We start from the raw sequence: 27,631 nt of genomic DNA, 5'->3' as shown, positions 1-27,631 counted from the left end.
AACAAAAATAAGAAGAGGCCTAAATCATTCAACCCAACACGTTAGGCCGTGCGAAGTTCGGGATGAAAAGAGAGACACAAAGAATTAAGGGGCCTCAAAAATTCAGCTTGAGATGCAGGGGTTGCCAAGGTTGGGGGAAAATCACGAAGAATATAAGGGGCTTTTAGAATTTACCCGCCATGTTGGGATGAAAGGAAAAAAGAATAAAGAAGGGGGCCTAAAAATTGTGCTTTCACAAACAAAAAGGAGAACTAATTGAAGGAGGGCTCAAAATTAACCAATCATACTGGGACGAAATGGAAAGATGAAAAAAAGGGCAAGAGGGTTTAAATAAACTATGTATTTATTTCAATAATTCTACGGACACCGAAGAGTTGCACCGAATGATGTGTCAATTGAGTAGACGTAGCCATGTATCATATTAATAAATATTCCGCGAATGAATGGTCGTCCATCAAATATGGACGACTGTTCGTGATTATTGGACGACCATTCATTTTAAATAGACTCCCATCCATGAGAAAATAAGAATAGACTCCCGTCTATATTATATGGACAGTAGTCCATTTACTACAGACGGGCGTCTACTCCATCCATATTTTAAATTAAAAAAAATTGAAAACAAAAATCATAGACGCCCGTCCGTATATTATGGACGGGCATCCCTACTCAAGGGACGGACGTCCACTTAGAATAGACACCCGTCCATAGTTTAAATTAAAACATTTTTAAAACCAAAATTTCTATAATGCCTTGAATCTTTCCTTTGATGAACATCATGAACAGCAACATGATTATTTTATGGTAATAGAATTATTTTATGGTCTGAAATATTAACTAGTCAATACATGTGTACAGAGAGCAAAGCTTCATTTTATCCACATCACATCTTGTTCAATTATAATCAAAAGCATGTAGTTTGGGAATTCTTCCAATCCCTTGATGAAACCAATAGTTAAGACATGATTCTGCTTACTTTTCATTTCTTGAACAAAAAGATATGTTTCTTTTATTTTCTTTTGAATAGAATGGTTGGATTATGTTATATGGAACTTGTTTTTGTCGGACCACCCAGAATATTTTCAAATTTTGGATGAGATTAGATGAGTGTGGATGTAAAAATGGGATAAGGGAGGAAAAATATTGGGTTCTATGTTGTGTTTCTTTTTTCATTACTACTTGTGTACACTGCATGAACAGGTGTCCATGATTTTGGTTTTAAAAATGTTTTAATTTAAATTATAGACGAGAGTCTATTCTAGGTGGACGCTTGTTCCTTGAGTATTATGGACGAACGTCCATGATTTTTGTTTTCAAATTTTTTTAGTTTAAAATATGGACGGGGAGTAAATGGATTTGGGAATCCATTGTTATTTTCTCATTGACGAAAGTCCATTTAAAATGATCAGTCGTCCAATAATCACAGACAACCGTCTATATTTGGTGGGTAACTGTTTATTCACAGAATATTTGTTAATATACTATGTGGCTATGTTTAGTCAACTGACATGGTGCAAAATTTATGTGCAAAGTTTTCTATGTCCGTAGCATTATTAGTCTTTATTTAATTGAGCCACCAATTTTGAGCTCTCTTAAGTTACAGGCTTACAGGCCTTAAAAAATGGGGGGCATTTTTGAAATTAACTGGAAGATCAAACTAAAATTTTAAGCTGGTCCAACCCTGATTGATGGTGAACAAAAAAAGGATAGGGTCGGTAAAAATGAAGATAGAGATGAGGAATGAGCTTTTATAAAGAGTGAAAGTGAATGTATCTGAGTCATCAATTTGAGGACACCTGTACAGCCTAGATTAATACTATAAAATTAACAGAAAAACTTTCTTAAGTTAATTTTTCTGCATTAAAATTAGTAAAAAAAAAAAATGAACAGCCGGCAGAGGAGAAATATTGATTTATGGTGAAATTTTTTTTTAATCAATCATCAATAAAGAAATTTTAACTGAAGATCAATGACTAATACAATCATAAATATTGTAATTTAATTTTAAAATGTATATTATTACAAATTTCACTGGCAATGTTAAATTCACACTTCAAATAATCTTAATTAAGGTTTAGATAATAAAGTAGAGTATGATTTGGTGGAGGTGTCAATTTTCAATCATCTTCTTACCTTACCCACCAACAATCCATGTGGATTACGCGCATTACTTGCTCTTCCCTACCTAAACCGTCCCCATCTTATCACCACTTCCTGGCAGTATCCTAGCCGTTCACTTTTAATCATTTGTCCTTATATGTGTTAATTAAAGTTCCACTACCGAAATTAAATTACTCATAACTATAATTACACCATAAAACATGTATTATGCTTCCCACGTCTAAAACATTTCTTAATTTCCCTTTTTTAAAATATTAGAAATTAGTGAGCTCACGTGGTTGGGTCCCGCAAGGTGACGTGCCACGTTTAGGTTGTGGTCAATACTAGAACGCGTAAAAAAGAAATAGCAGGCAAAAGCGAAAGTCAAAAGTCAAGAAACAGCATCCCTGTAACCGGATAAAATATCGCAGGCTGTACAGTGGTATCAAGTTGCTGAGTTTTCATTGCACGAACCAACCAGGCTCGTAGACCGAACCTAATAGGCTCGGAACTCCACTACTATATATCACCTTTGGCCTAATACAAGCATCAGAAAAATATCAGCATATATTTTTCTTTCGCTCTAAGGTAAAAATCTCTCTCGTTTCATTTTATTTTCTCATTTTTTCACATAAATTATGCAAGTTTGAGGTGAAACTTTGTTGACAAAAATATTTTTGTTGATTAGAGATCTCATCTTTATGATCTTATTGTTTACTAAATATTAGATCTATCATGAAAACTGGTTTGTTTTTTTAGTAAGAGGGAAAAAGAAAAATTACTTATCTTAAATTGCTTAGCATGAAAGATGGGGTTTTTAAATATCTGATTTCTACTATTTTCAAGGGTTAAGTAGGCTTTGATCTGATGTTGAATTTTTCTTTCTGGGTTTTCTGAATTGGGCTTTTGATTTTTGTCCGTGGTGGTGGAGCATATAAGCTAATTTGATTGTTGTTCATCAAGTAGAATAGTAAAGTAGACTGATTGAATTCTTCAATTTTTAATTTACTGCCCTTTGTTTTTGATTGGTTTAGACTGGTCTGGGGACGTATACAGATATAGAAGACAGGATCAGATGGCGCTAGTTTCTGGAGGAAGTTCAAGGTTGAACCCTAATGCCCCACTTTTCATTCCAGCTGCTTTTAGGCAGGTGGAGGATTTTTCCCCTGAATGGTGGCAACTAATTACTACCTCCACTTGGTACCGAGACTACTGGCTCAGTCAACACCAGGGCGAGGATGGCTTTTATGACAATGATCAAGATGATTTTGATTTTGATTGCACCAATGTTGCGGACTTGCTTCCTGATACTTTTGACCTTGATGTTGGTGACAATTTCTCAGCGCAATTTGATGATTTCGTTGCGTCTTATGAAACTGAATTCGAAAATGTTTCATCCCCTCTACCTGCTAATGCTGGTATGGATGGATTGTATATACCATAAGTTTTACTCTTTAACCATGTTGTTAGTTATTGAACTTCAATTTGATGAGCTCTGATTTGGAATTATAGGGTTGGAAAAGGATGCAGAAGTCTTCAAGAATTTGAGCTTGTTGAAGTCTCCCAAGGCGTCGTCCTTGGAGCCCGCAAAATATGCTGAGAAGGCAGCCAAGTATGTGAACCCAAAGTGCAGTCCCCGCTGCATCCAGCAACCTCGTTGAAAAGGGGAATATGCAATGGCTTTAGCTTACAGTTTATCCAACAACCAACTAGAGTAATGTAGTTTCCGCATTCTGTAATTGCTGTACAGAGCAAGGTTGCAACTCTTGTATAACTCCTTGTTCATTCTCATGTCTTTGTTTTCAGTTAACCAAAGAAACCTTAAGAAAAATGTAAAAAAATGAAATTGTACAAGTTTAGAAAAATGAGGAAAAAAAATTTCTGTTGGAATCTCCCTCTATAAGTCATCCAAGACTTGCGATGAATAGTTTTTAAGCCAAATGGGCAGCTTAGATTGGCATCTTTGTTGATTCTTTAGAGTTTAGACCCCTGTAAACATTGTTGATTGGTGGGCAATCTAACCTTGATACTAATTTGGACTGTGCATACTGGACTTTCTTCTTGTTATATGGAATCAGTGATCTTGGACCTTCACAACTGGGGTAGAAGCAATAGTTTTATTTATCTGACTGATCTCTGAGTTTTGCCAATTTTCTGGGTATCTATTTAATTGCCTTGTTTTATGGGTGTGATTACTGCAAAATGAGTTCTTTTGGTGGGTTAGTATAAAAGGTTGTGGCAGTTCGTTATTTCTGGTAATTTATGACATTTGATCTCCGACATTGGAGATTGAACGAAGGCAAGTAAGTGCTGATCAGAGCTAAGAGCATTAAAAGAAACAAGGGAACATATTTAAAGCTTCTGCTTATCCTGATTCATGTTTCTACCTGGATGAGAGTGAGATAACGAGAGAATGTAACTTGGTTTAAAAACATCCTGGCAAAGCAAATATCTTAACTTAAAAGTTAAAAGGGGAGTGTGATGTGCCATTGTTTCACATATTACCTGTAAATTTTTAAGGGAGGACATTCAATGAAAAAAGAATATATTATAGTGGCCTCAGTTCTGTTGTCCTCTATCTTCATTCTGCTATAGGAAACTGACCGACTTTTTGAGTTGTGACTCACGCCAACGGGAACACAATTAGGAAAACAACGAGTTGCCTACAAGGTTCTTTGTTTTGTCATTCACTACCAGCCAAACAACTTTAATTTTATCTCCAGCACTAGCACTAGCAGAACAAACTTTCTATGGTATTTGAATATTTATGGAGTTTTTACCCCTATTTATGTTTTCTTTAATTTTAATCAATTTCTCATAATACTATTTTGTAAGTCTTGCAGCACATCATCTTGCTGGACACCTTGCATATTACAAGACAGTGATATTTGTAACATGTTCAAAGACGGTATCTTCCATAATTGGGTATTTGTATCTTTTTCTTTTGTGAGAAAGGATTGAAGATCCTTAAATTAAATATTTAGTGGGGGCTAAGCGATCAAAATTCCCATAATAAACATGTTAGATAATATTACATTTATAACAGACAAAGATACACCCCTCCATCCGACTTGAGCCTAGCAACCCCTTCCCGCAGTTTCATCATCCACCGAAATGACTTTTTAAAATATTAGAAATTAGTGAGCTCACGTGGTTGGGTCCCGCAAGAACTCAAGGTTGTGGTCAATACCAGAACGCGTAAAAAAGAAATAGCAGGCAAAAGCGAAAGTCAAAAGTCAAGAAACAGCATCCCTGTAACCGGATAAAATATAGCAGGCTGTACAGTGGTATCAAGTTGCTGGTTTTTCATTGCACTAACCAACCAGGCTCGTTGACCGAACCTAATAGGCTCGGAACTCCACTATATATCACATTTCGCCTAATACAAGCATCAGAAAAATATAAGCAGATATTTTTCTTTCGCTCTAAGGTAAAAATCTCTCTCGTTTCATTTTATTTTCTCATTTTTTCACATAAATTATGCAAGTTTGAGGTGAAACTTTGTTGACAAAAATATTTTTGTTGATTAGAGATCTCATCTTTATGATCCTATTGTTTACTAAATATTAGATCTATCATGAAAACTGGTTTGTTTTTTTAGTAAGAGGGAAAAAGAAAAATTACTTATCTTAAATTGCTTAGCATGAAAGATGGGGTTTTTAAATATCTGATTTCTACTATTTTCAAGGGTTAAGTAGGCTTTGATCTGATGTTGAATTTTTCTTTCTGGGTTTTCTGAATTGGGCTTTTGATTTTTGTCCGTGGTGGTGGAGCATATAAGCTAATTTGATTGTTGTTCATCAAGTAGAATAGTAAAGTAGACTGATTGAATTCTTCAATTTTTAATTTACTGCCCTTTGTTTTTGATTGGTTTAGACTGGTCTGGGGACGTATACAGATATAGAAGACAGGATCAGATGGCGCTAGTTTCTGGAGGAAGTTCAAGGTTGAACCCTAATGCCCCACTTTTCATTCCAGCTGCTTTTAGGCAGGTGGAGGATTTTTCCCCTGAATGGTGGCAACTAATTACTACCTCCACTTGGTACCGAGACTACTGGCTCAGTCAACACCAGGGCGAGGATGGCTTTTATGACAATGATCAAGATGATTTTGATTTTGATTGCACCAATGTTGCTGACTTGCTTCCTGATACTTTTGACCTTGATGTTGGTGACAATTTCTCAGCGCAATTTGATGATTTCGTTGCGTCTTATGAAACTGAATTCGAAAATGTTTCGTCCCCTCTACCTGCTAATGCTGGTATGGATGGATTGTATATACCATAAGTTTTACTCTTTAACCATGTTGTTAGTTATTGAACTTCAATTTCAATTTGATGAGCTCCGATTTGGAATTATAGGGTTGGAAAAGGATGCAGAAGTCTTCAAGAATTTGAGCTTGTTGAAGTCTCCCAAGGCGTCGTCCTTGGAGCCCGCAAAATATGCTGAGAAGGCAGCCAAGTATGTGAACCCAAAGTGCAGTCCCCGCTGCATCCAGCAACCTCGTTGAAAAGGGGAATATGCAATGGCTTTAGCTTACAGTTTATCCAACAACCAACTAGAGTAATGTAGTTTCCGCATTCTGTAATTGCTGTAAAGAGCAAGGTTGCAACTCTTGTATAACTCCTTGTTCATTCTCGTGTCTTTGTTTTCAGTTAACCAAAGAAACCTTAAGAAAAATGTAAAAAAATGAAATTGTACAAGTTTAGAAAAATGAGGAAAAAAAATTTCTGTTGGAATCTCCCTCTATAAGTCATCCAAGACTTGCGATGAATAGTTTTTAAGCCAAATGGGCAGCTTAGATTGGCATCTTTGTTGATTCTTTAGAGTTTAGACCCCTGTAAACATTGTTGATTGGTGGGCAATCTAACCTTGATACTAATTTGGACTCTGCATACTGGACTTTCTTCTTGTTATATGGAATCAGTGATCTTGGACCTTCACAACTGGGGTAGAAGCAATAGTTTTATTTATCTGACTGATCTCTGAGTTTTGCCAATTTTCTGGGTATCTATTTAATTGCCTTGTTTTATGGGTGTGATTACTGCAAAATGAGTTCTTTTGGTGGGTTAGTATAAAAGGTTGTGGCAGTTCGTTATTTCTGGTAATTTATGATATTTGATCTCCGACATTGGAGATTGAATGAAGGCAAGTAAGTGCTGATCAGAGCTAAGAGCATTAAAAGAAGCAAGGGAACATATTTAAAGCTTCTGCTTATCCTGATTCATGTTTCTACCTAGATGAGAGTGAGATAACGAGAGAATGTAACTTGGTTTAAAAACATCCTGGCAAAGCAAATATCTTAACTTAAAAGTTAAAAGGGCAGTGTGATGTGCCATTGTTTCACATATTACCTGTAAATTTTTAAGGGAGGACATTCATGGAAAAAATAATATATTATAGTGGCCTCAGTTCTGTTTTTCCCTATCTTCATTATGCTATAGGAAACTGACCGACTTTTGAGTTGTGACTCACGCCAACGGGAACACAATTAGGAAAACAACGAGTTGCCTACAAGGTTCTTTGTTTTGTCATTCACTACCAGCCAAACAACTTTAATTTTATCTCCAGCACTAGCACTAGCAGAACAAACTTTCTATGGTATTTGAATATTTATGGAGTTTTTACCCCTATTTATGTTTTCTTTAATTTTAATCAATTTCTCATAATACTATTTTGTAAGTCTTGCAGCACATCATCTTGCTGGACACCTTGCATATTACAAGACAGTGATATTTGTAACATGTTAAAAGACGGTATCTTCCATAATTAAGTATTTGTATCTTTTTCTTTTGTGAGAAAGGATTGAAGATCCTTAAATTAAATATTTAGTGGGGGCTAAGCGATCAAAATTCCCATAATAAACATGTTAGATAATATTACATTTATAACAGACAAAGATACACCCCTCCATCCGACTTGAGTCTAGCAACCCCTTCCCGCAGTTTCATCATCCACCGAAATGAATAAAATTGTCATCAGAATCGTTATTTCTTTCAATTTGGGAAACAATACAACCTCAAGTGAACAAAACCCACCTGACAAAATTTGGATGAATGGAATGTTTTAAGGTATCATCCATTTCCCTTCAGATAAACCAGCAGAATCTATTTCCCATTCGGACTTTACAATCTTTCTAAATTTCGAGCTCAACCATACTGCAGAGAGGAAGGGGATGAATTCTTTCCGTTTCAAGCAGAAACCTCAGAAAGGGATTCTATACTATCTCCAAGCTTTTTCCTCTTTTGAGCTTCAAGTTTGCTTTGGTTGCCGATAGCATCTGATATAAGTTTCGGTAGCCAAAATCCAGGTCTCTCAAGGAATGGTGCTCTGTCAAGAACTAAAGGTTCTCTTAAAGTTATTTCGATACCATCATATGTCCAAAATGACAAGGTCGCGTCACCTTTGAGACCCAAAGAAAACCAACCCAAGCCAGCTGCAGCGATGTCAATGCTGTTCACATCCCAACTCGTTCCAGAAACCTTGAATTTCCTGTCTTCCCATTTGCCCAACTCAGAAGCTCTGTCTTGGCCAATAGGAGGCTGAGAGAAAAAGGTAAATAAAGTTACACTAACCATAAAATTCACTGAAGTAAAATTCAGAAAGAGTTGAAACAACAAAGTAAACTTGTTATTCAAGAGATTTAAAAGTTCAGAAGAGAGACAAAAAAGCTTAATATCATTCATCTCTACAAAAGATCCAGAACCCCAGTTTTACTTCACAATGGATGACTTTCTAAAAAATTGGTAGGAAGAAAAGAATAATAAAACGGAAAATAAAGATGCTAAATGGACACATCTTTCACCAAAGACCAAGCCATGCTCTAGTAACATCTGAAAGAGCCAACTCAACCAACAAGTAAACCCTTTTTTACACACTGACTAATCTGACAAACTCCTTTCTCAGTTAATAATATATGCTTTGCCTGTCTTTCTCAATTTTTTTTTATATTATTCATGTATGCACTCAAAGATCATGGGAAGACATACTGTCTCATTAATCTTCATAAAACACAAACTTAACTAAAAACCTGTATATTAACCTTTTCTTTATGAAGATCTCTGTAAGACTGAAGCACTATTTCACCTTTTATAGCAGAGTGGCTTGGGGAAGTGAGATACTTATAAACTGTCAGTGCTTGAGTAGCGATAGTAATATCATCTAGAGTTTTCATATTTCCCGCGTTTCTTAAGTTTGGGGCTTTAGATACTATGCAACCATCTATTTATGAGCTAATAGATGGTAGTCTTCTTTATACAGCTAGGAAAGTAGAGCTTATTGAAGTAGATCCATAAAAGTTGAGCTTTTATTTAAATTTTTAAAAAAAAAAAAAAGAAGGGAAAAAAAAAAGATGCTAATTGTTTGGTTGTTTACATCTAAGAAGTTTTCTATGAGTTAAATGTCAAGAAAGGATAATGTGAAATTTCGAAGATAACAAGCTGGAATTTTAAAAAAGATCAAAAAGAGCTTATTAAAAAAGCCCAAATTTTGAACTTCTCAACGTAGATATATAATAACTTATTTGATCACCCATAAGGTCTTCTTAAGTAACAACCAAATGAAACAAAAAATAGAAAACAGCTTCAGACCTTGAAAAAACTCTTTTGACCCATAGATAATCCGAACCAAACGAGCACTTGATCCAATATCCAACTCATGAAGGCTTATTATGGGATAATCTTTACTAAACTTTGTTGTGTTACACAAAATAACTTAAAGAACCAAACAACTCTATTTAATATTGCATTTCTTTGGTCCCATCATTTAAATGGCATCAGCTATGGTGAACCAAGTTCGTCCTTCCAAAAAGAAAATGTAAGTGTTTGATGAATACCTCTGACCTCAACCTCCCTTTTCACTCACAACACAGAATACAAACCAAAATAACAGCAGCAACTCCAGAACACACAATATTCCAAACCACAATTAAACAAGTAATAAACCAAACAACAAATAACTGAAGAAAAAGGCAATATTCATTAGCTATATCTGAATCAGTAAAAGGTAATCAGAACAAAAGAAAAACAAGAGAAACAAAAGAACAGACTGGACTTTGAGGGCCAGCTCCTCCCACACCCTTTTTACCAAATATTCAGAATGATCCCTCACACACACCCCCTTAGTCCTTTATTCCTGACACCCAAATTCTAACAAACTACCCAGGCCACCTTTCAGGCCACCTGTCCCCAAGTTGATTACCCTTTTTGCCCCCTCTTTTCCTCACGTTTGTAACATTTAGTAACAACGGGTTCATCAGTGTTAAAACTCTATATTTAAGTATTTTCTCTAAAAGATTTATAGTCTCTACTTTAGAGAAGAACTAAGCACTCACAATTAAGTGGGAATTACTCAAGAAGCAACGGGACACAGCACATTGCAAGTATGACACAAGAAACCACATATTAATAATTTATCTTGGTAGTTATTAATTTAATTGACCACATATTAATAAAGGAATGAAGCCTAGATGAGTAATAGTAAGCAACACACAGGCATCGATGAACTATCCAGAACTAAACAGAAGCAACTAAGCTATTTGTGTAATGTTAATTGTAAGACTCTTTCAAGTGAAATCTTACCTGCAACCTGATGCCAACGTGATTTTTCCAGGTTTCATCAGCATTTTCTATTTTTCCCAAGTGTAGTGAAACATTTGGCGATGCCCAAACGGTCACATAAATTGTTTGTACTGAAGCTTGATCAATATCTAGTCTCATTAAGCCACCAACATGTATGGCTTGGCCTGCCTAAAAGTGTCAAATCATGCTAAAGCATTAGATCTAAAAGCACCTTAGATTCTGGGACTATTAATATTAAGAACATTTGAGTATATCTACATTTGGCAGGGTACAGGCAACAACAACATCACAAATAATTATTCATTAAAACCAGGTATCAATGACAAGGTATGACATGTCAATAATCAGTTATTATTGTCTAATGTCTATTTTTCCCCTGCTACTTTCATACAACATGCTTTCTCTGCATAGTCGGCATATGATCAGTTTAGAGAACCCTACCCTTTGGTTGGCCTCTCAGAAGTCTGGCATTAGTAAATAAATTTGTTATGAAAAGTACAAATATTCATCAAAGAGTTCAATTTATCACTCAAAAGCCAAAATTAGAAATCTGAAGAAAAACTGAATGTTAATTACTTAAGGTCAAAGTTATCATTCCCAGTAATATGACTGAAAACTCAATGACTGGGGATTCATTTTGTATAGTGGACATTTAATGTGCCATACTATATAATCAGTGGTCAGATAAATAATTATCCACAAAACAACTAATTTTTTTACCCATTAAGAAAAATTTCAACCAGCACTCCTATGTAAGCTCCTAGACAGATTACCTGTAATAGACATACATACAAGAATAGTTGCACACATGAAATAATTGGTCCAAATGCAGATAATGGATAAGGGGTAACCTGCCTTGACCCTATAAGTTCGAGGTTGTAGCTCCTTTCGAATTTCAACCATTTTCTGCTCATCCCGATTCAATCTCATGGCCATTAGATGAGGATGTAGGAGTCCTGGGGTGTCATACATCTTTGCTTTCGCTGGCAAAATCCCCCCGATTCTCAAAATTCCAAGCGTTGTCCCAGGAATTGGAGCTTCTGTAAGCTTTGAAACTTTCAACCCTTCTTTCTTTGCCAACATATTGATTAGAGTAGATTTGCCTGCATTTTGAGCCCCAATAACCCACACATTCCCTCGAGGACCTGCCAATTCCTTGATGAATGTCAACAAATTTCTGACACCTAAATCCTTACGCGCACTAATCAAGAAAATCTCGCTCAGCTTAGGTGCTCCTGCAGCCTTAGCACGGTGCCGAACCCATCTATCTAACCTAGTTGGTGAAACTTGTGATGGAAGGAGATCAACCTTTGTAGCCACAAGAACAAGCTTTGGAAACTTCTTACTTATCTTCGCATCATTCTTTATCCCTTCCATTGCCTTGAACAGGGACTTGGCAGCCCGTTTCGGAAACATGCCGTCAAAATCAACACAATCAACAACCATGACAATAACACTAGCATTTGCACTACCACTAGATTTTATCAATCTGGAGGAAATCAACCTATCAAAATCGAAATCTGGTATTAAGTTTTCTGCCAGTTGGTTCTTCACTTGCCCATAATTCCTCAATGAATGACACCGAGCACATACAGTAACCTCATCTTTTTCCTCCTTCGCCTCCCTAGCCATCCTCTTCTTCTCAGCTTTCGAAATTTTTTTCTTTTTCAACCTCTCCAACGTCTCCTCGGTAATGTTACCATACCCAACACCTGCAGGTTTAAAACCATCCAAATCCAAATTATCCTCTTCTCCACCCCAAAGCTTAGCTTCCCATTCATCAGAATCCCAATCATCAAGCACATCCCCATGCCCATGCCCACTTTCCTCCCCACTACTTTCATCAAATTCTCCATCCACAAACCCCTGTTCCTCCTCTTCGTCATCATAAAGCGCCTCAACGTCATCATCCTCTAAACCATCCTCAGTTTCTAACACCACTTGTTTTGATAGACTTAATTTTCTCTTTTGATAATACCCAGGTAGATTAGGGTCCTTATCCTGCATAAACACTCCACAACCAGGGCAAATAGGTCCATACTTCTCATCCTCATCTCTTCCCTCACTCAACAGTGGATTCCTTGCACTTCCTTTTCTTGGTTTATTGATCCTACTAGCATGATTACTTATTGTTTCTTCAAAATTTGAATGATTGTTTACAGCTAGAGTTTTGAGTGAGAGTTTCTTCTTATAGTTTGTGTTAGAAAGTGAAGGAAAATAAAGAGGGAAAGTGGCGAAGTTACCTGTGAAGAAACCGGGTTTGGTTTCAGGGATTTCTGGTATACTTTTCGGGGTCAGCTTAGTTGGTGTTGGTGGTGTTGTCGATAACATAACCGCCATTTCTTCAGTCTAGAAGTGGCTTACGGCTACTTCAGTCTTTAGCCAAAAAAAAGAACGAAAACGCTGAGACAACGCTAAACGTACCGTTTCGTATACCTTATGGGAATGAATTTCTTGAACAAAAAATAATACAGTTTAGCCGTAGACTTCCCCCGTATTATCAATTAATGGACTTTTTTCTTGTAGCCAGTTCTAAAACGCACCATGAAAGGACAAATCAAATCAAATTGAGATTCGATTTGGCAAGTTTATGAAAATCGACTTATAAGTCGTCGGTGTTTACAAGATAATTTGAATTTATAATTATTTAGAATTTAAATAATTATGTATTTTATTAAAATATTTATATGATTAATAAATAGTTGGTATGTTTGATAAAATATGGTTTATAAATACATTTTATTATTTAAATAACTAAAAATGATATTACATTATTTCATCAAATAATAAATGATATTAACTCAACTTTTTAGTATAGTATTATCAAAATATAGTTCGATCATATTATAGTATAATTTAATTTTAGATTAAATAAGTAAATATTTTATAGACAAATATTTTATTAAAAATTTATATGAATAATTTTTAGATTCTTTATACAAAATAAACAAACGAACAAATATAATGAATTAAATATAGATAATGTAGTAATATATATGATCAAAGTAGTTTATAAGTATAATGCTTATAAACGGAAAAAAAAAAAAAGTAGATTCTTCCAAACTTTTTTCTTGGGGGGTTTATAAGCCCAAAAAAATTATAAACAAATAAATCAGTTTGATTTCAGAGCTTATAAAACAAACACCTCCTACGTGTCTCTTTGATCCATGATTCTTAAGCAAGTTTAAAAAGTAAAAGATCCAATAATTTGAGTTGTATTCTTAATAAAATCTAATAAGTTATGTTCTTAATATTTTTAAAATCTAATAACTAATAGGCTTGATGTAATATTCAAAAACTACTTTCAACTTCAAATTTTTTTAAAACTTGTTTGGTATTCTATTATGAAAAATTGACGTTATGAATATTTGTTGAGTTGATATGTTTTTTAAAACACATTTTTAACCAAATATTTTATATTAACGTAATCCTAACTTATTCTAATAATATATAAAATCATTATTATTTACAATAAACTTTTAATTTAATAAATGTTTTCATAATCTACTCTTAAGGTTTTCAAATTTATCATTCGAATGACAATTTTTGCACTTTTTATCATAGACTACCCTCAAAGTTTGAAACCGTATCATGAATACCTCTTTATTGTTAGTGTATATTAGTGTATGCCCTAGAAACCATTCGTGTTGTCGGTTTCAGAACATTTTGTCTTGTATCTATATATTATAAATAATAGAAGAAAGAATTCTTCAATTCATATATAAATTGCTTCCTTTATTCAGTCATGCATTTAAAATAAAGTAAGTATATGAATTGTCCAGATGATTCATTTAATCGGTAAATGAATTATAAAAAAGGGTTCCCTACGAAAGCAATATAATTTGGGCAACTATATTGCACAGTAGACATATCGGATGCTTCCGAATGATATCATGAGTTAATATAAGTACGGATGACGATGATAGTTATGTCACTGGGGCATTGGTATGGATTAGCGGTTGATGAACTGTTTTTTCGAACATGACCGAATAACGACAAATCACTTGGAAAAACATGTAGTCAATGATTTATCGTTTGGTTATATCAGTGCACGATGTAGTCCTTTGACCTGAGACATTGTAGTCGGATCCGATACAGATGCGTATGGTTCATACGGTATATAAGTACGAGACTAATCATGTTTCCTATAATAAAACCTATTTGGTCATGCGTTGTTCATATGCGGAAACGAACGATGGTCAAGAGGGGATCCATTGACTCAGAAATATAGGATCAGGAGTACCGTTGACTCCATCCAGATTCTAGTTCCTAGATGAACATCGATAAATGTCGGAAATCAGAATCTCTGGCCAGAGTCTATTATTAGTCATACAAAAGCAAGTTTGTGATGACAAGTTCCGGACATATTGATTGACGATTCGGTAAAAGATCAAGTTTAGGATTTTGACGTTCCATGAATCCGTGCTTGATCAGGATATTTCAATGGAGAGGCTTTACCTGCATGGTACATATGATCTGGAATGGGTTCAATGAAGTATTTCTTCATCGTGGTTTAGGGAGTATGACACATTGTTAGATGTTTACCATAATCATTGGGCCTCCGGACAAGTTTCTGGATTCATCCAGAATCGGCTCACGGCTAATCCATGATGGACCTACATGGTCACACCAATAGCCTTAAGAAGTTAGAGAAGGATGAGAGAGAGAAATGATTATCCGGAGAGGGCTAGCATCTTCCAAGGGTAATGACGAGATTTCTATGGTAATAGTTACATAGAAAATTGTTTGTGATATTTTAAGGGTTAAAATGGTCAAGCAATAATTAATTATATTTAATTATTATATCTTAAAGTATTAAGATTAATGAGATGAATGAAAATAACCTTTTATAAAGGGTAAAAGGGTAAATTTATGGGTTGTTAATGTAAACTAGTTTAGTTTATANAGCAGAGTCGATCCGAAGGTGTAAATCCGTGAATCGAGCAGGGTTGATCCGAAGGTGTAAATCCGTGGATTGGGCAGGGCCGATCCAAAGGTGTAAATCCGTGGATCGGTCAGGGTCGATCCGAAGGTGTAAATTCGTGGATCGGGCAGGGTCGATCCGAAGGTGTAAATCTATGGATCAAGTAGGGTTGATCCGAAGGTGTAAATCCGTGAATCGGGCAGGGTCGATCCGAAGGTGTAAATTCGTGGATCGGGCAGGGTCGATCTGAAGGTGTAAATATGTGAATCGGGTAGGGCTGATCCGATGGTGTATGACAAGTGGAGCTTGTATGGAGCTTGCAGTCGAGTCGGCATAATTGACTTGTAGTTGAAACCTTTGAGGGCTATGTGGCCTAATCGGTGTGATCGACTTTGTAGTTGAAAACATTTGATTGAAGTTGGAGCAGTGACATGCATGGCATGCATGTTTTAAGCAAATAGTCGAATGGAGAGTTAATATGCATGATGTGCATGTGTTATGGACTGAATAAAAAGTGAGCTAAATGAAAAAATGGGCTGCATGTATTTAAGTAATGGGCCGAATAGAGAAAGATTTAACCAAATAGAATGGTAGTTAAAAGGAGACAATGACACATACCTTTCCCCTTCAAGTGCTGCCACCTATGCTTGCTGGACCGAGTGGAGAGAGGGGTGTTACTTTCTATGTTGAAGCTAAACTAGTTGAAGTTGAGTGGGCACGTGATTCACTTTTGGGCTGATCTGAATGGGCACGTTAATATCGTATGTGCAGACCCAAATATCATTAAGTGGACTACTTGTGTTGTTTAGTGGTGCTGAGTTGTAGTGGGAAGTGGAAAGTTTGCAGACAGTGAGGAGCGTGAGGGCTTTTGTGATAGGTGTGCTGGAGATTGTGATGTAAAGGTGGTTTGAGTTGATATGTATTGGTTGGGAAGGGGTGATGGTTCGAATTTGGAGTTTTGGAATACGGTGGGGTAAGGAGATTAGGCGAGAGTGGGGTGACGTCACTTAAGCAGGTTTTGTTTTGGGGGGTTTCTCTTCATGTTTAGTAGATAACTTTAGGTGTTTTGAGAGGATTACTGCTGTGTTTTTAGGATTTCACTGTGTGATTGGAGAAGCTGTTAGGGCGATTTTAGGAGAACAGATGGACAGGTTTTGGGTTTCAAAGTGGTGGCAAATCTCCGTGAAGTTGAATTGGGATTGGATCAAGGCTGGTCGAGTTTTAGTTACCTTCTAATGGAGCGGAGGTCCTGGAGATGCTGGCGTATTACGACATCTTCTTGAATGAACAAATTGACTGGTTTTGTGGCGGGTAATGCATTACAAAGCTCTGATGACAGTGGTGGAACACCTAGTAGTTTGATGACTGCAGTGAAAAGGCGCGTGTAAAGAGGTTAGAGACAGAAGCTATTACCTTATCAGCTAGCCTGATGGTACTCACCATGCTCCCCAATTGACTATAGCCCCTTGGTCTTGGGTTCGAGTGGTGAGGGAGGCGAAAGAAATCTCCTTAAGGGGGGGAGAGATATCCTGCCATGCTGTGTGATCATGGCCGGCCATCTGTGTGGGGCCGTTACATTATCTGAACAGAGGATTAGAGAAGAGAGATTGTTGAAGCAAAGTCAATGAATCAAGTGGTTTAGGAACACCACTTTAAACTCTGACACATTATTATTCTATTATTAATTTAGAACAATAATATGAGCTTCAAGGTCTTATACTACTCACTGAATGAATATAATATAAAATAAATTACGATATGCCGAATAGATATAATATGGCATGTGAATAGATAAAACAAACGAAGAAAAATAAAGAAAAAAGAAAAAAAAAATCTTATCGTGACGGGATTTTCTGATTAGCATTATCAGTCAAAAGGAGTTCCGTGTCGCCTCCCATGTTGTAAGTTATCGTTGGCAAATGATTGTCAGGGCCCCACGGTGGGCGCCAAACTGTAGATGCAAAAAATCTACTGTCGTGCAAATAGGGTCTGATCCCGTGAGGTTGAGGCCACTGACAATCCGCTAGACCTGCACACATGAAAGGGTAAGCGTGAAGCTTCCGAAAAACACCAAGGTGGTGTTTGCCGTAGGCACTCCGACGCTCAAGTCAGCAAGGCTGAAAGAGATTATTTGATAAGAATTAAGGAGATGAAGAATTACCAGGAGTCTTGTCGGAAGCTAGGACTACGGTGGAGGCGTCGAGTTCTTGGGAGCAAGAACTTTATGAGCAAATTGATGGTTTTGAGTCGTGTAGATTGACTATGGGAGATTGCCACTTAATGAGAGGGCAAACCTCTGTTTTTATAGTGAACCCAAGGGGTTGGAATCCTAATAGGACATTGAGTCCTCTTTTTGGGAGATAATCCTTATCAAGAAAAAAATATGATTTATTGACCTTATCAGATTAAGTTTAATAATTTAAATAAGATTTGGAATCTTAGTAGGACACTAAGTCCTATTTTGGGAGATAATCCCTATCATGAAAGAGATATGATTTCTTGACCTTATTAGATCAAGTTTAATAGTTTGAGTGACATTTGAAATCTTAGTAGAAGAGGAAATAGAATGAGATTCTGATTTCCTATTTATAGACTGTTGCAGGCTAATGGGCTGAAACCCAGTTTAACTTAACTTATAGGATAGCCCAACTCATAGAGTGGGTAGTTCGCAAGGTGATTTTAAGCGTAGGCCCAATCGGGATTGGGTTGAGACCTTGGGCCGTGACATGTTTATTTCGTTATTAGGCCTCGTTAAACCCAAGATGATTTTTGGCCCTAACAGTAGATAAATGAAATGGTAACACTGGTCCTCTAAGAAAGTGTTAGTGTAAAATGGTAACTTTGTCCTTATAATCAAATGTTTTGCTAACCTAACGACCATGTGACGGAGTTAGTGCAAAGGGTTTCATGTGATAAAGTTTTTAAACTTTGGAAGTCCATTTGATAATGCAAAGGGGTATCCATGATATAATTTCAAACTTTGAAGTTAGTCTATGATAAAAAGTGTAAAAGTTATCATCCAATGATAAATTTGAAAACCTTAAGGGTGTGTTTGGTTGGGGTAATCCCCCATTATTCTAATAATATTATTTTATATTACTAACATTACCATATTTGGTTGTCAAATAATAAATATTTTGGTAATTCTCCAATACTGATAACAATCAATGTAGATTATATAAGTGGTAATCTGAATACCACCAATTTCTTAGGTTTTTTAAGATTACTTGGTAATCTTAATTTTGTTATAATTTTACCCCTGATTAATAAAAATTTTAGACAATAATGCCATTGTTCTGAAAACAATTTACAAGAATATTCATGGACTATTTTTTTCTTATACACAAGATTTTTAAGACATTATTACCCTTGTATTTCAACCAAATTACATCCCAAATTAATATCTCTAGCCACCCAAGACCACCACCGGTTGCTGGCCATCACCGTCGTTGCCTGAACAGTGCATGAGTGGTTGGATTTTGGGCTTTTTTTTTTTGGGTGATTTTTTCCTCTATGCAACCACCGGTATTAAGTCTGATCTGGGCTGATTTCAACATCACTTTCGGCCCCAACCACCACTATCTTACTCCTCTTTTTTCCTCTTCAAATCCCACCAAACCTTGTCACTGGAGCTACCTCCAATCGCCAACGAAGCCCATTGCTTTTCGCACGTTTGCCCATTTTGTCGGCCCTTTTTCGGTCACATTTTCCATCAAAAATCACCCCCACTTGCACTAATCGACTCCTCTTCACCTCCTCTTTAAAACCTTGCGAAGCACATCTTCGTTGCACTTCTTGATTGACAACTACACCCATTGTGTTTTAGTTCGATTTGTCATTTTGCAAGCCTTTCTTCGGCGATTTGGACGGTTGGAAATTCACCCCATTACCACCTATCAAACCACCTCACTCTCATCTACAAAACCCTATCCTTATTTTCCTTTTTTGGTCGTGCACTGGCTTCTTGGGTAGTTAGGGGTATTTTGTTAAATTTTAACTTTTATTGTAACTGGAGTGTTTTAGCTAAATTCTCAAATATAGGGGTTAAAAAATAATCCAAATAATAATAATATTAAAAAAGAAAGACAATTTAGTAAAAGGCTTCTCCCAGCATTCTTTTATGAGTAATGTTATATTTATAAAGAAATCTTACAAAAATCTTCATACAAAGTGATGTGACAAAAAATGAATGGAGGAGTGAATCCATTCATTTTTTGTCACCTCATTTTGTATGGAAACTTTTGTAAGTATATTATTATTGTTTTTTATTCCTTGCAACCAAACATATTAATTATTTATACTTACCAATTTATTTTAATCTAACTAAACATATTTAATTAACATTCCTAATAATACAATATTCTCTGAACCAATAGTCGGGTATATGATAATCTGGCTTCCATAAAATATAGCTTTATTTTAAATATTGTGTCACTAACTTAAACAAAACTTAATGTATTACTTAGTATTTTTAGGTTAAAATATAAAAAATATTTTACATCCACAAAAAATAAATTAATTTTTTTATTAAATACTATATTTTATTTTGAAATTAACATTGAGGGTATGTACTATGTATATGAAAACTTTTACTGATTTATGCATTACACTATTATAACTTTTGAATATATGATAACTATATACGAGTAAGTAGATTAAACTGATTATATAAGTTATATTAATAGTAATTTAATATTGAATTTCTTAAATAAATTATTATATTTTAGTATGATATATAAGTAAATAAATTATAATATAAATTTAACTAATTGTTTTATATGATTAAAATCAATCTAAGAATATAGTAACGAAAAGTAAAGTTAATGAAAAGTGAGATCAAGAGCAAGATATACAAAAGATCTGACAAAGCAGTACATTGAATTAATATAAATACAATAAGATATTTAGGAGAATTTCATATTCTATTTCTACTCCTGAGGTTTAGCTGGTTTTTTTGACAGCAAATCATCAAAAGCTATCTTCAACGCTAATTTTGTAAAAATAATAAAATAAAATAAAATAATAAAATAAAATAAAATAATAAAATAATCAAAGAACACTTTAGTCATTTCTCATTTGACATATTTTATAAAAATAATTGCGTTTGGTTCAATTTTTTTACCCATATTCCCAATCATATTTTCTAAATATTATTTGGCACATTATTCTAGAAATATTACTATATTTTTTTAATTATTTTTAGACCCCTTAAGCTTATTAATTTCATTAAATACCCCCTAAAAAAAGTTTAAAAATTAATAAAAACACCCCCATCAACCCATATTTGCCAGATTCCAACAACCACCATTGGTGATAGCCGAAATCTGTACAACGGCTTACACCACGACCGCCATTGGCCTATAGTTCACCGATCTGGCCGAAAAAGGCCAGATCTGACTATCGTTGACAGAAAACGACGATCATATCTTTGGCCGTCGCTGACAGCCAAAGATAGTCTTCTTTGGCATTTTCCAGCCGTCGACGGCCACATTTGGCCGTATATTTGTCCTTTTCCAGCCAGATCCATCGTGGATTTGGCCGGAAAAGGCCATATCGACGCATTACGGTCTGTGTCGTAACATAATTTTATGGTCAGATTCCAGCGGTGGTGGTCGGAATAGGGCACTACGGGTGGCGGGGGGTGTTTTTGTCATTTTATATGTTGGGGTGTTTAATTAAATTAGTAAACCTAGGGGTTTTTTTTATAAATTTTTAAATTTTACCTCGTAATACTCCCCGATTCAACTACCCAATATTATGTCCAAAATCCTACCCAAAATAATGAACCAAATGCACCCCAATTTTTTTTTCTTTTTTCAATAGGGAGAATAACATTTTCCCACCCAAGGTTTGGCGACATAACCTTTCCCACTCATCAAGTTTTAAAATGACACTTTCCTACCTTGCATCAAGTTCTGTTAGTGTTTTCTGTTAATATTTGACTGAAAAGACAAAAATACCCTTAAATAGTTTATTTCTTAATTAGTTTATTATAAATTAAAATTTATTTAAGTCAAATTCTTTACTAAATTATTTATTAGTTCAAGTGTAAAGATACATTTTTTTCCTTTGTTTATTTAATTAATTTGGATTATTGATTTTCTATGTTAATTAGTAAAAATGACAAACATTATAAATTTAGTAGATTATTGAATAATAGTGATGAAATATTGATGACATTATAAATAAATATTAAAGTCAAACTTTAAACAATTCTATAGTATTATTCTTACTTTTTTAAGTGGGATTAACTATTTTTTCTTTTTTGACTTTTTAATATTTGAATTTTTGGTAAATTAAAAATAATTAAAAATTTAAAAAGTCAAGTATTTAAGGGTATTTTCATCTTTTCGGCAAAATATTAATGGAAAACATAAGAAAAGTGTCATTTAGAAACTTGAAGGGTGGGAAGTTATTTTTCAAACCTTGGGTGGGAAAATGTTATTCTCCCTTTTCAATATTAGTTATCTAAAGCCAACCTAAATCCTGACAAAACCCATCGGCTTTCACCACCGTTCGTCATCTCAAATCACCTACTTAACAGTCTCCGCCACAACTTGCCGGCTTATCTTGGCTTCTGATTCTTACATTCTATAATAAGCTCACTGAGAAACATATTGTACCTTCGACCCCACAATAAATCCACGGCTTGGAATCCACAAATGCTTGTCTCAAAGTCAGGGGACGGGTAACCACCATGGTGGAGAGGTCTAAGTGACGACGACGTCAGAAGTGTTGACGGAATCGGAAGTGTCAACTGCATCGGTAGTGTTGGTGTTCGTAACTTAGGCTATGTCTGCTCCTGGGTTTTTGTTTTTGTGGTGAATTTCTTCTGTTTTTTGGTGGTTTATTAGTTTGGGATTTTATTTTGATTATGATAGAACAGTGGTGGCGGTTGAGACTGGAGAGGACTGGTGGGAGTTTTGGTGGTTAACAAAGAAGAAGATGGGATTGCAGGAACAAGATGCACTTCCCAATTATTTTTTCTTATTTTTTTATTAGAAAATTTTGGTTATGTTTAATAATTTGCTGAAATTCATTAAGTTGTTTAACTTTATTAAATAGAAAATTTAGATGAATTTCTAAGTTACAGTTCAATGTCGATGTTAGATAATATTAACTTCTATCTAATTGGATTTGGGGTATTTCAATCTGGATTAGATTTACATGAATAAGATTATTGTTGCTTAATTTTTCTGACAATGGATGATTCCTTTTATATATTCTTGATTAGAATTCTTGTGGGCCTGGCGCTATTTTCAGGAGCAATGGATGATTCATTTGAAATAGATTTGCAATAAGATGGGAACTAGTTTTGCTTATCTTGGGATTAAGTTCTAAACACTGTTTTCGATCACTGTTGTGAATTTATGGAATGGGGGATATGCTATGGATGGAGGAAGCATATCTCTGATTAAAACCCTTTTCACTCTATCAGCCCTCTTTTCTCTAATTTTGCTGCTACTTTATTTCTATTATCTTTCCCATTTGCAAAGCTCAATATGCTGTGGACATATAGAAAGAGTTTATTGCACACGGCACAAAGAAGGAAAATCTGGAGAACACTATCCTTTAAGTCAATCCATCAGGTATGTGCAACAACAACACACCATGTACAAAATATTTATGACCAAAATGAATATTTTCCCAACAGAAGGAAACCAATCATTCTTACACCTCACTTGATATATTCGACTTTGTTGAATTGTCCCTCTGATTTGATTGCTTTCAGTTTTTTCCTTTGGTGTGCAAAACAACGGACTTATTTTCATGATAGTCAATCAATTGGTCACATGATTAGCGTGGTTGCTCGTTTAACTGAACAATATAGGACTGTTGGAGGACTTGTTACTGAATTAGAGAATATTGGGTGTGTAACAAAGGCTCAGACTTTCATGCTTTTGTTGAGGATGTATTGGCGTGGAGGAATGCATGAGCAGGTTTTTGAGACTTTTGAGGAAATGGATAAATTTGGTTTTATGCCCAACACATTTGCACGCAATGTTATTAATTATTATGGATGTATTGTTCAAGGTTGGGCATGTTGATCTGGGTATTAAGGTTTTGAAAAAGACCCAGGCACCAAATTTCTTGAGTGTTAATATTGCACTATGTAATTTATGTAAGTATAATGATATAGCAAAAGTGCAGGATGTTATTAGGATTATGTTGAGGAAGGGGTTTTATCCTAATGTTCAGACATTTGAGATGGTTTTAAATTGTTTCTGCAAGAAGGGTATGATGGTGCAGGTGTATCACGTGTTGGGTCTCATTCTTACATTGGGAATTTCTTTATCTGTGAATGTTTGGAGTGCACTAATTGATGGGTTTTGTCGTTTGAGCAGACTTGATATGGCAGGTTATTTATTGGAGAAAATGGTCGAGACTGGTTGTTCTCCTAATGTTGTAACATATACATCTTTGATTAAGGGATACATGGAATCCAAAATGGTTATTAATGCATTTGGTATTTTAAATACTATGGAATCTAAAGGACATGCCCCCGACTTGGTTTTTTACAATGTATTAATAGATTGCTTATCAAAAATTGGGAAGTTTGATGATGCTCTTGATGTGTTTCATGGTTTGTTAAAACAGAAATTGGTTCCAGACTCTTATACATTTTCTTCTTTATTATCTACCATATGTTTGTCTAGGAGATTTTCTCTTTTACCCAAGTTAGTAAGTGGACTTACAGTAGAAGCAGATCTAGTAGTTTGTAACGCACTTTTGAGATACTTTTGTGAGGCTGGCTTTCCAACTCATGCATTGGAGTTATATAATGATATGGTGGATCGAGGTTTGAGACCTGATAAATACAGCTTTGTTGGATTACTCTGTGGACTATGTGGAGCCAGAAGAATCGATGAAGCAGTCAGTGTGTACCAAGGGATTGTTCTGAATCATACTGCTCTTGATGCACATGTACATGCTGTAATTATAGATAAACTTATAAAAGCTGGTAAATGTCATAGAGCCATTAGATTGTTTAGAAGAGCCATAGTAGAGAACTACCCACTAGATGTGGTATCATATGCAGTTGCCATTTGTGGACTTCTCAAGGGTGGGAGGATTGGAGAAGCATCTACCTTGTATAGTCAGATGAAAGAGATTGGTTTATCTCCTAATGCTCACATTTATAATGTAATGCTTTCTAGTTTCTGTAGGGAAAGAGATATTAAAATGGTCAAAGAATTGTTACAAGAAATCATCGAGGCAAGAATTGAGCTGAACTACAGGACTTTCATGAGGGTAACTAGTTTTATATTTCAATTTCATCCGTCTTCTTCAGCCTTAAATCAGTTAATAGAAATTTGGAATATTGGATTGATTCCTGATGAGGCAATGTGTGTTCCATTGTCTGATGGTGTTGAGCTTCATGTGAAAAACGTTGATTCCAATCATTCGTTGTTGCAAAGCTGCTCGGAAGATAATCAATTTCTAAACTCTTCTAGCTCTGATGACCTTTCTGATGTGTCTGCTTCCATGGTTGAGTTATAGTCAATAAAGAAATAAATCTTTATTTGGAAAGACTGTGCAGTTCTGTCCTGTGGAACTTGGCATGCCTGCAGATTTTGATGCATGATAAAGGTATAATTGATGATTTCTCTTTCCTACCACTTCTATTTGAAGTCAGACAATATTTTGCAGTTCTATTTTCTTTTTCCTGAATCACTTCATTTTTTTTTTTTTGGATTTTTGTTCAAATTGCATTCTGAAAGATTTGACCGGCTTATTCTGTGCTTTTATGAATGCTTGTAGATTTAATATAGTTTATTATGGCCTTTATACCGGAGTATTATAGGGTAAAGTCACTTTCACAATTAGAACAATACCCTGGAGACATTGTTATCTTTTTTTTATGATTTTGAATTAATATGGTGGACCTTCTACCTGGTCTGATTCATTTCTGATTGGAGTTACAGAATACTGAGGCTCAAAAATTCACCTTCAACTCCTCAATCTTAATTGACCTAATTCTTAACCCATAGAAACCCTAACATCTGTTAGTATAAGTATTTTTCTTTACCTATTTGAATTCAAACCAAGCAAAACTGTTGCATTGTAGGAGGTCATCATTACCTCTCTATATTCCATGTTTTAAGGTAGCTGAAATTCATGGGTTAGGCATTTACCAAGATTAAGAGTGATGCTAAGTATTATGCTTGGCACGATCCATATCTGTGGAAGCATTGTGCTAACCAAGTGATAAGAAGGTGCATTCCTGAACATGAATTTATTCCTATTTTAACCTTCTGTCATACCTATGCATGTGGAGGACATTTTGGACGACAGAGGACAGCTTGTAAGGTATTAGAATGCGGTTTTTATTGGCCATCATTGTTCAAGGATGCCTACATGTTTTGTAAGTCATGTGATAATTGCCAAAGAGTAGGAAACATTTCTCGTAGAGATCAAATGCCATAATCTCCTATATTAATTGTTGAAATTTTTGATGTCTGGGGCATTGATTATATTGGTCCATTTCCTGTTTTCTTTGGTAATGTTTATATTCTTTTAGCTGTTGATTATGTTTCTAAATGGGTGGAGGCGAAAGCCACCAGAACTGACACTTCAAAGGTTGTTGCAGATTTTGTTAAAACTAACATTTTTGTCAGGTTTGGGATACCAATGGCCATAATAAGTGATAAGGGCACTAATTTTTGCAACAGGACAATGGAGGCATTGCTTAAGAAATACTGTGTCACACACAAGGTTTCCACATCGTACCACCCACAAACCAATGGCCAAGCTGAGGTGTCAAATAGAGAGATCAAGTCAATTTTGGAAAAGACAGTGAACCCAAACAAGAAGGATTGGTCTTTGAGATTAGATGATGCATTATGGGCATATAGAACAGCATATAAGACACCTATTGGCATGTCCCCATACAGATTAGTGTTCGGTAAGCTGTGTCATCTTCCAATGGAATTAGAGCACAAGGCATATTGGGCAATCAAACATTGCAATATGGAAATGAAAGAAGCTGGTGTTAACAGGAAGTTGCAATTGCAAGAACTTGAGGAGTTGAGGAATGATGCCTACGAGAGTTCACACATCTACAAAGCAAAGACTAAGGCCTTTCATGACAAGATGATCTCAAGGAAGAATTTTTCTGTTGGACAGAGAGTCCTTCTTTTTCATTCAAGGCTGAAGTTATTTTCGGGTAAGTTACGTTCTCGTTGGGTGGGACCTTTTATTGTGACTAATGTTTTTCATCATGGTGCAGTGGAAATCCAAAGTTTGAAAACAAACAAGGTGTTTAAGGTCAATGGACATAGGCTTAAGCCTTACTATGAAGGGTTCCAAGTTTGTAATATTGAGGAGGTGGGATTGGAGGAGTCGATACATGAGTAGTGATGACCATGCAGAGAGTCGGGCTAACGACTTTAACCAAAGGTGTTGCTTGGGAGGCAACCCAAGAATTCAGATTTGATTTTCTTTTCCTTTGAATTTAGTTTTTTTATTTGCCTTTTTTTTTTTTTATTTGTTTTATTTGCCTGTCTCTACATTTGGGTTTTACACTAGGGACAATGTAAGTTTTAAGTGTGGGGGAGAAGTTAGGCTTTAGGTGTATGTTATGTTTGTTTAAAAAAAAAAAAAAAAAAAAAAAAGCTTTTGTTTTTAGGAGGTTTATGCTTTAATTCATGTCTTTGAACATCTAGTGATGCATGAAATAGTAACTTGACTTTGTTATTAGCATATTCTTTGACTTAGGATGATAGGAAAAAAAAAAAAAACAACGGGTATGTGATGAGTCGAAATGGAGCGTAAAACGCATTCACTCATAAACACAATCATGAAATGAGATGGAGCTAAAATGCACTCATTTGAAACAGAAAAAAAAAAAAAAAAAAATATATCCCTAGTTTGCTACCCAGTTTGTAGTAGTGAAGAGAAATAGTTGAGGAAAAAGTTGAGAGGTGAGATGTACATGAATTGGTTGTGATTAGTTTCCTTGTTTGCATTGACTGATTGAGAGTAATTGTGGAAAATGATGAAGAGAGATGAATGTCATTAACTCTACT

The 27,631-nt window shown here is 35.3% G+C and overlaps 4 protein-coding genes across 7 annotated transcripts; 3 read left to right on the top strand and 1 right to left on the bottom strand.

Moving 5' to 3' along the window:
• The first annotated feature begins 2,570 nt into the window (after positions 1 to 2,570).
• Positions 2,571 to 3,986, top strand: LOC116121768 (protein EARLY RESPONSIVE TO DEHYDRATION 15-like). Of its 2 annotated transcripts, none has more exons than XM_031407715.1 (3): positions 2,571 to 2,688; positions 3,157 to 3,518; positions 3,613 to 3,986. In XM_031407715.1, exons 2-3 carry the CDS (start codon positions 3,176 to 3,178, stop codon positions 3,759 to 3,761), a joined length of 492 nt encoding a protein of 163 aa, XP_031263575.1. In that variant the 5' UTR covers positions 2,571 to 2,688; positions 3,157 to 3,175; the 3' UTR covers positions 3,762 to 3,986. The 2 variants fall into 2 exon arrangements, with proteins under 2 accessions (XP_031263575.1, XP_031263574.1); XM_031407714.1 differs by having other exon boundaries at positions 2,660 to 2,688; positions 3,135 to 3,518.
• A 1,402-nt stretch (positions 3,987 to 5,388) lies between these two features.
• On the top strand, positions 5,389 to 6,834 carry LOC116121769 (protein EARLY RESPONSIVE TO DEHYDRATION 15-like). Of its 2 annotated transcripts, none has more exons than XM_031407716.1 (3): positions 5,389 to 5,530; positions 5,977 to 6,360; positions 6,461 to 6,834. In XM_031407716.1, the coding sequence occupies exons 2-3, from the start codon at positions 6,018 to 6,020 to the stop codon at positions 6,607 to 6,609; spliced, it is 492 nt and encodes a 163-aa protein (XP_031263576.1). In that variant the 5' UTR covers positions 5,389 to 5,530; positions 5,977 to 6,017; the 3' UTR covers positions 6,610 to 6,834. The 2 variants fall into 2 exon arrangements, with proteins under 2 accessions (XP_031263576.1, XP_031263577.1); XM_031407717.1 differs by having other exon boundaries at positions 5,393 to 5,530; positions 5,999 to 6,360.
• A 1,086-nt stretch (positions 6,835 to 7,920) lies between these two features.
• On the bottom strand, positions 7,921 to 13,163 carry LOC116121767 (GTP-binding protein BRASSINAZOLE INSENSITIVE PALE GREEN 2, chloroplastic). Of its 2 annotated transcripts, XM_031407712.1 has the most exons (3): positions 11,530 to 13,159; positions 10,679 to 10,842; positions 7,925 to 8,641 (listed from the first exon to the last, which is right to left on the bottom strand). In XM_031407712.1, exons 1-3 carry the CDS (start codon positions 13,016 to 13,018, stop codon positions 8,291 to 8,293), a joined length of 2,004 nt encoding a protein of 667 aa, XP_031263572.1. In that variant the 5' UTR covers positions 13,019 to 13,159; the 3' UTR covers positions 7,925 to 8,290. The 2 variants fall into 2 exon arrangements, with proteins under 2 accessions (XP_031263573.1, XP_031263572.1); XM_031407713.1 differs by lacking the exon at positions 10,679 to 10,842 and having other exon boundaries at positions 7,921 to 8,641; positions 11,534 to 13,163.
• Positions 13,164 to 23,104: 9,941 nt separating this feature from the next.
• LOC116121747 (putative pentatricopeptide repeat-containing protein At1g16830) lies at positions 23,105 to 26,960 on the top strand. Its single transcript, XM_031407682.1, is given in 4 exon segments — positions 23,105 to 23,614; positions 23,616 to 25,091; positions 25,175 to 25,193; positions 26,125 to 26,960. Coding segments are annotated over 4 exon segments (2,841 nt in total).
• Positions 26,961 to 27,631: the final 671 nt, after the last annotated feature.

The sequence above is a fragment of the Pistacia vera genome, unplaced genomic scaffold, assembly GCF_008641045.1.
Source record: "Pistacia vera cultivar Batoury unplaced genomic scaffold, PisVer_v2 Contig128, whole genome shotgun sequence".
NCBI lineage: Eukaryota > Viridiplantae > Streptophyta > Magnoliopsida > Sapindales > Anacardiaceae > Pistacia > Pistacia vera.
Note: the sequence above shows the minus strand (reverse complement) of the source record. Positions and strands in the feature narration are given on the sequence as shown.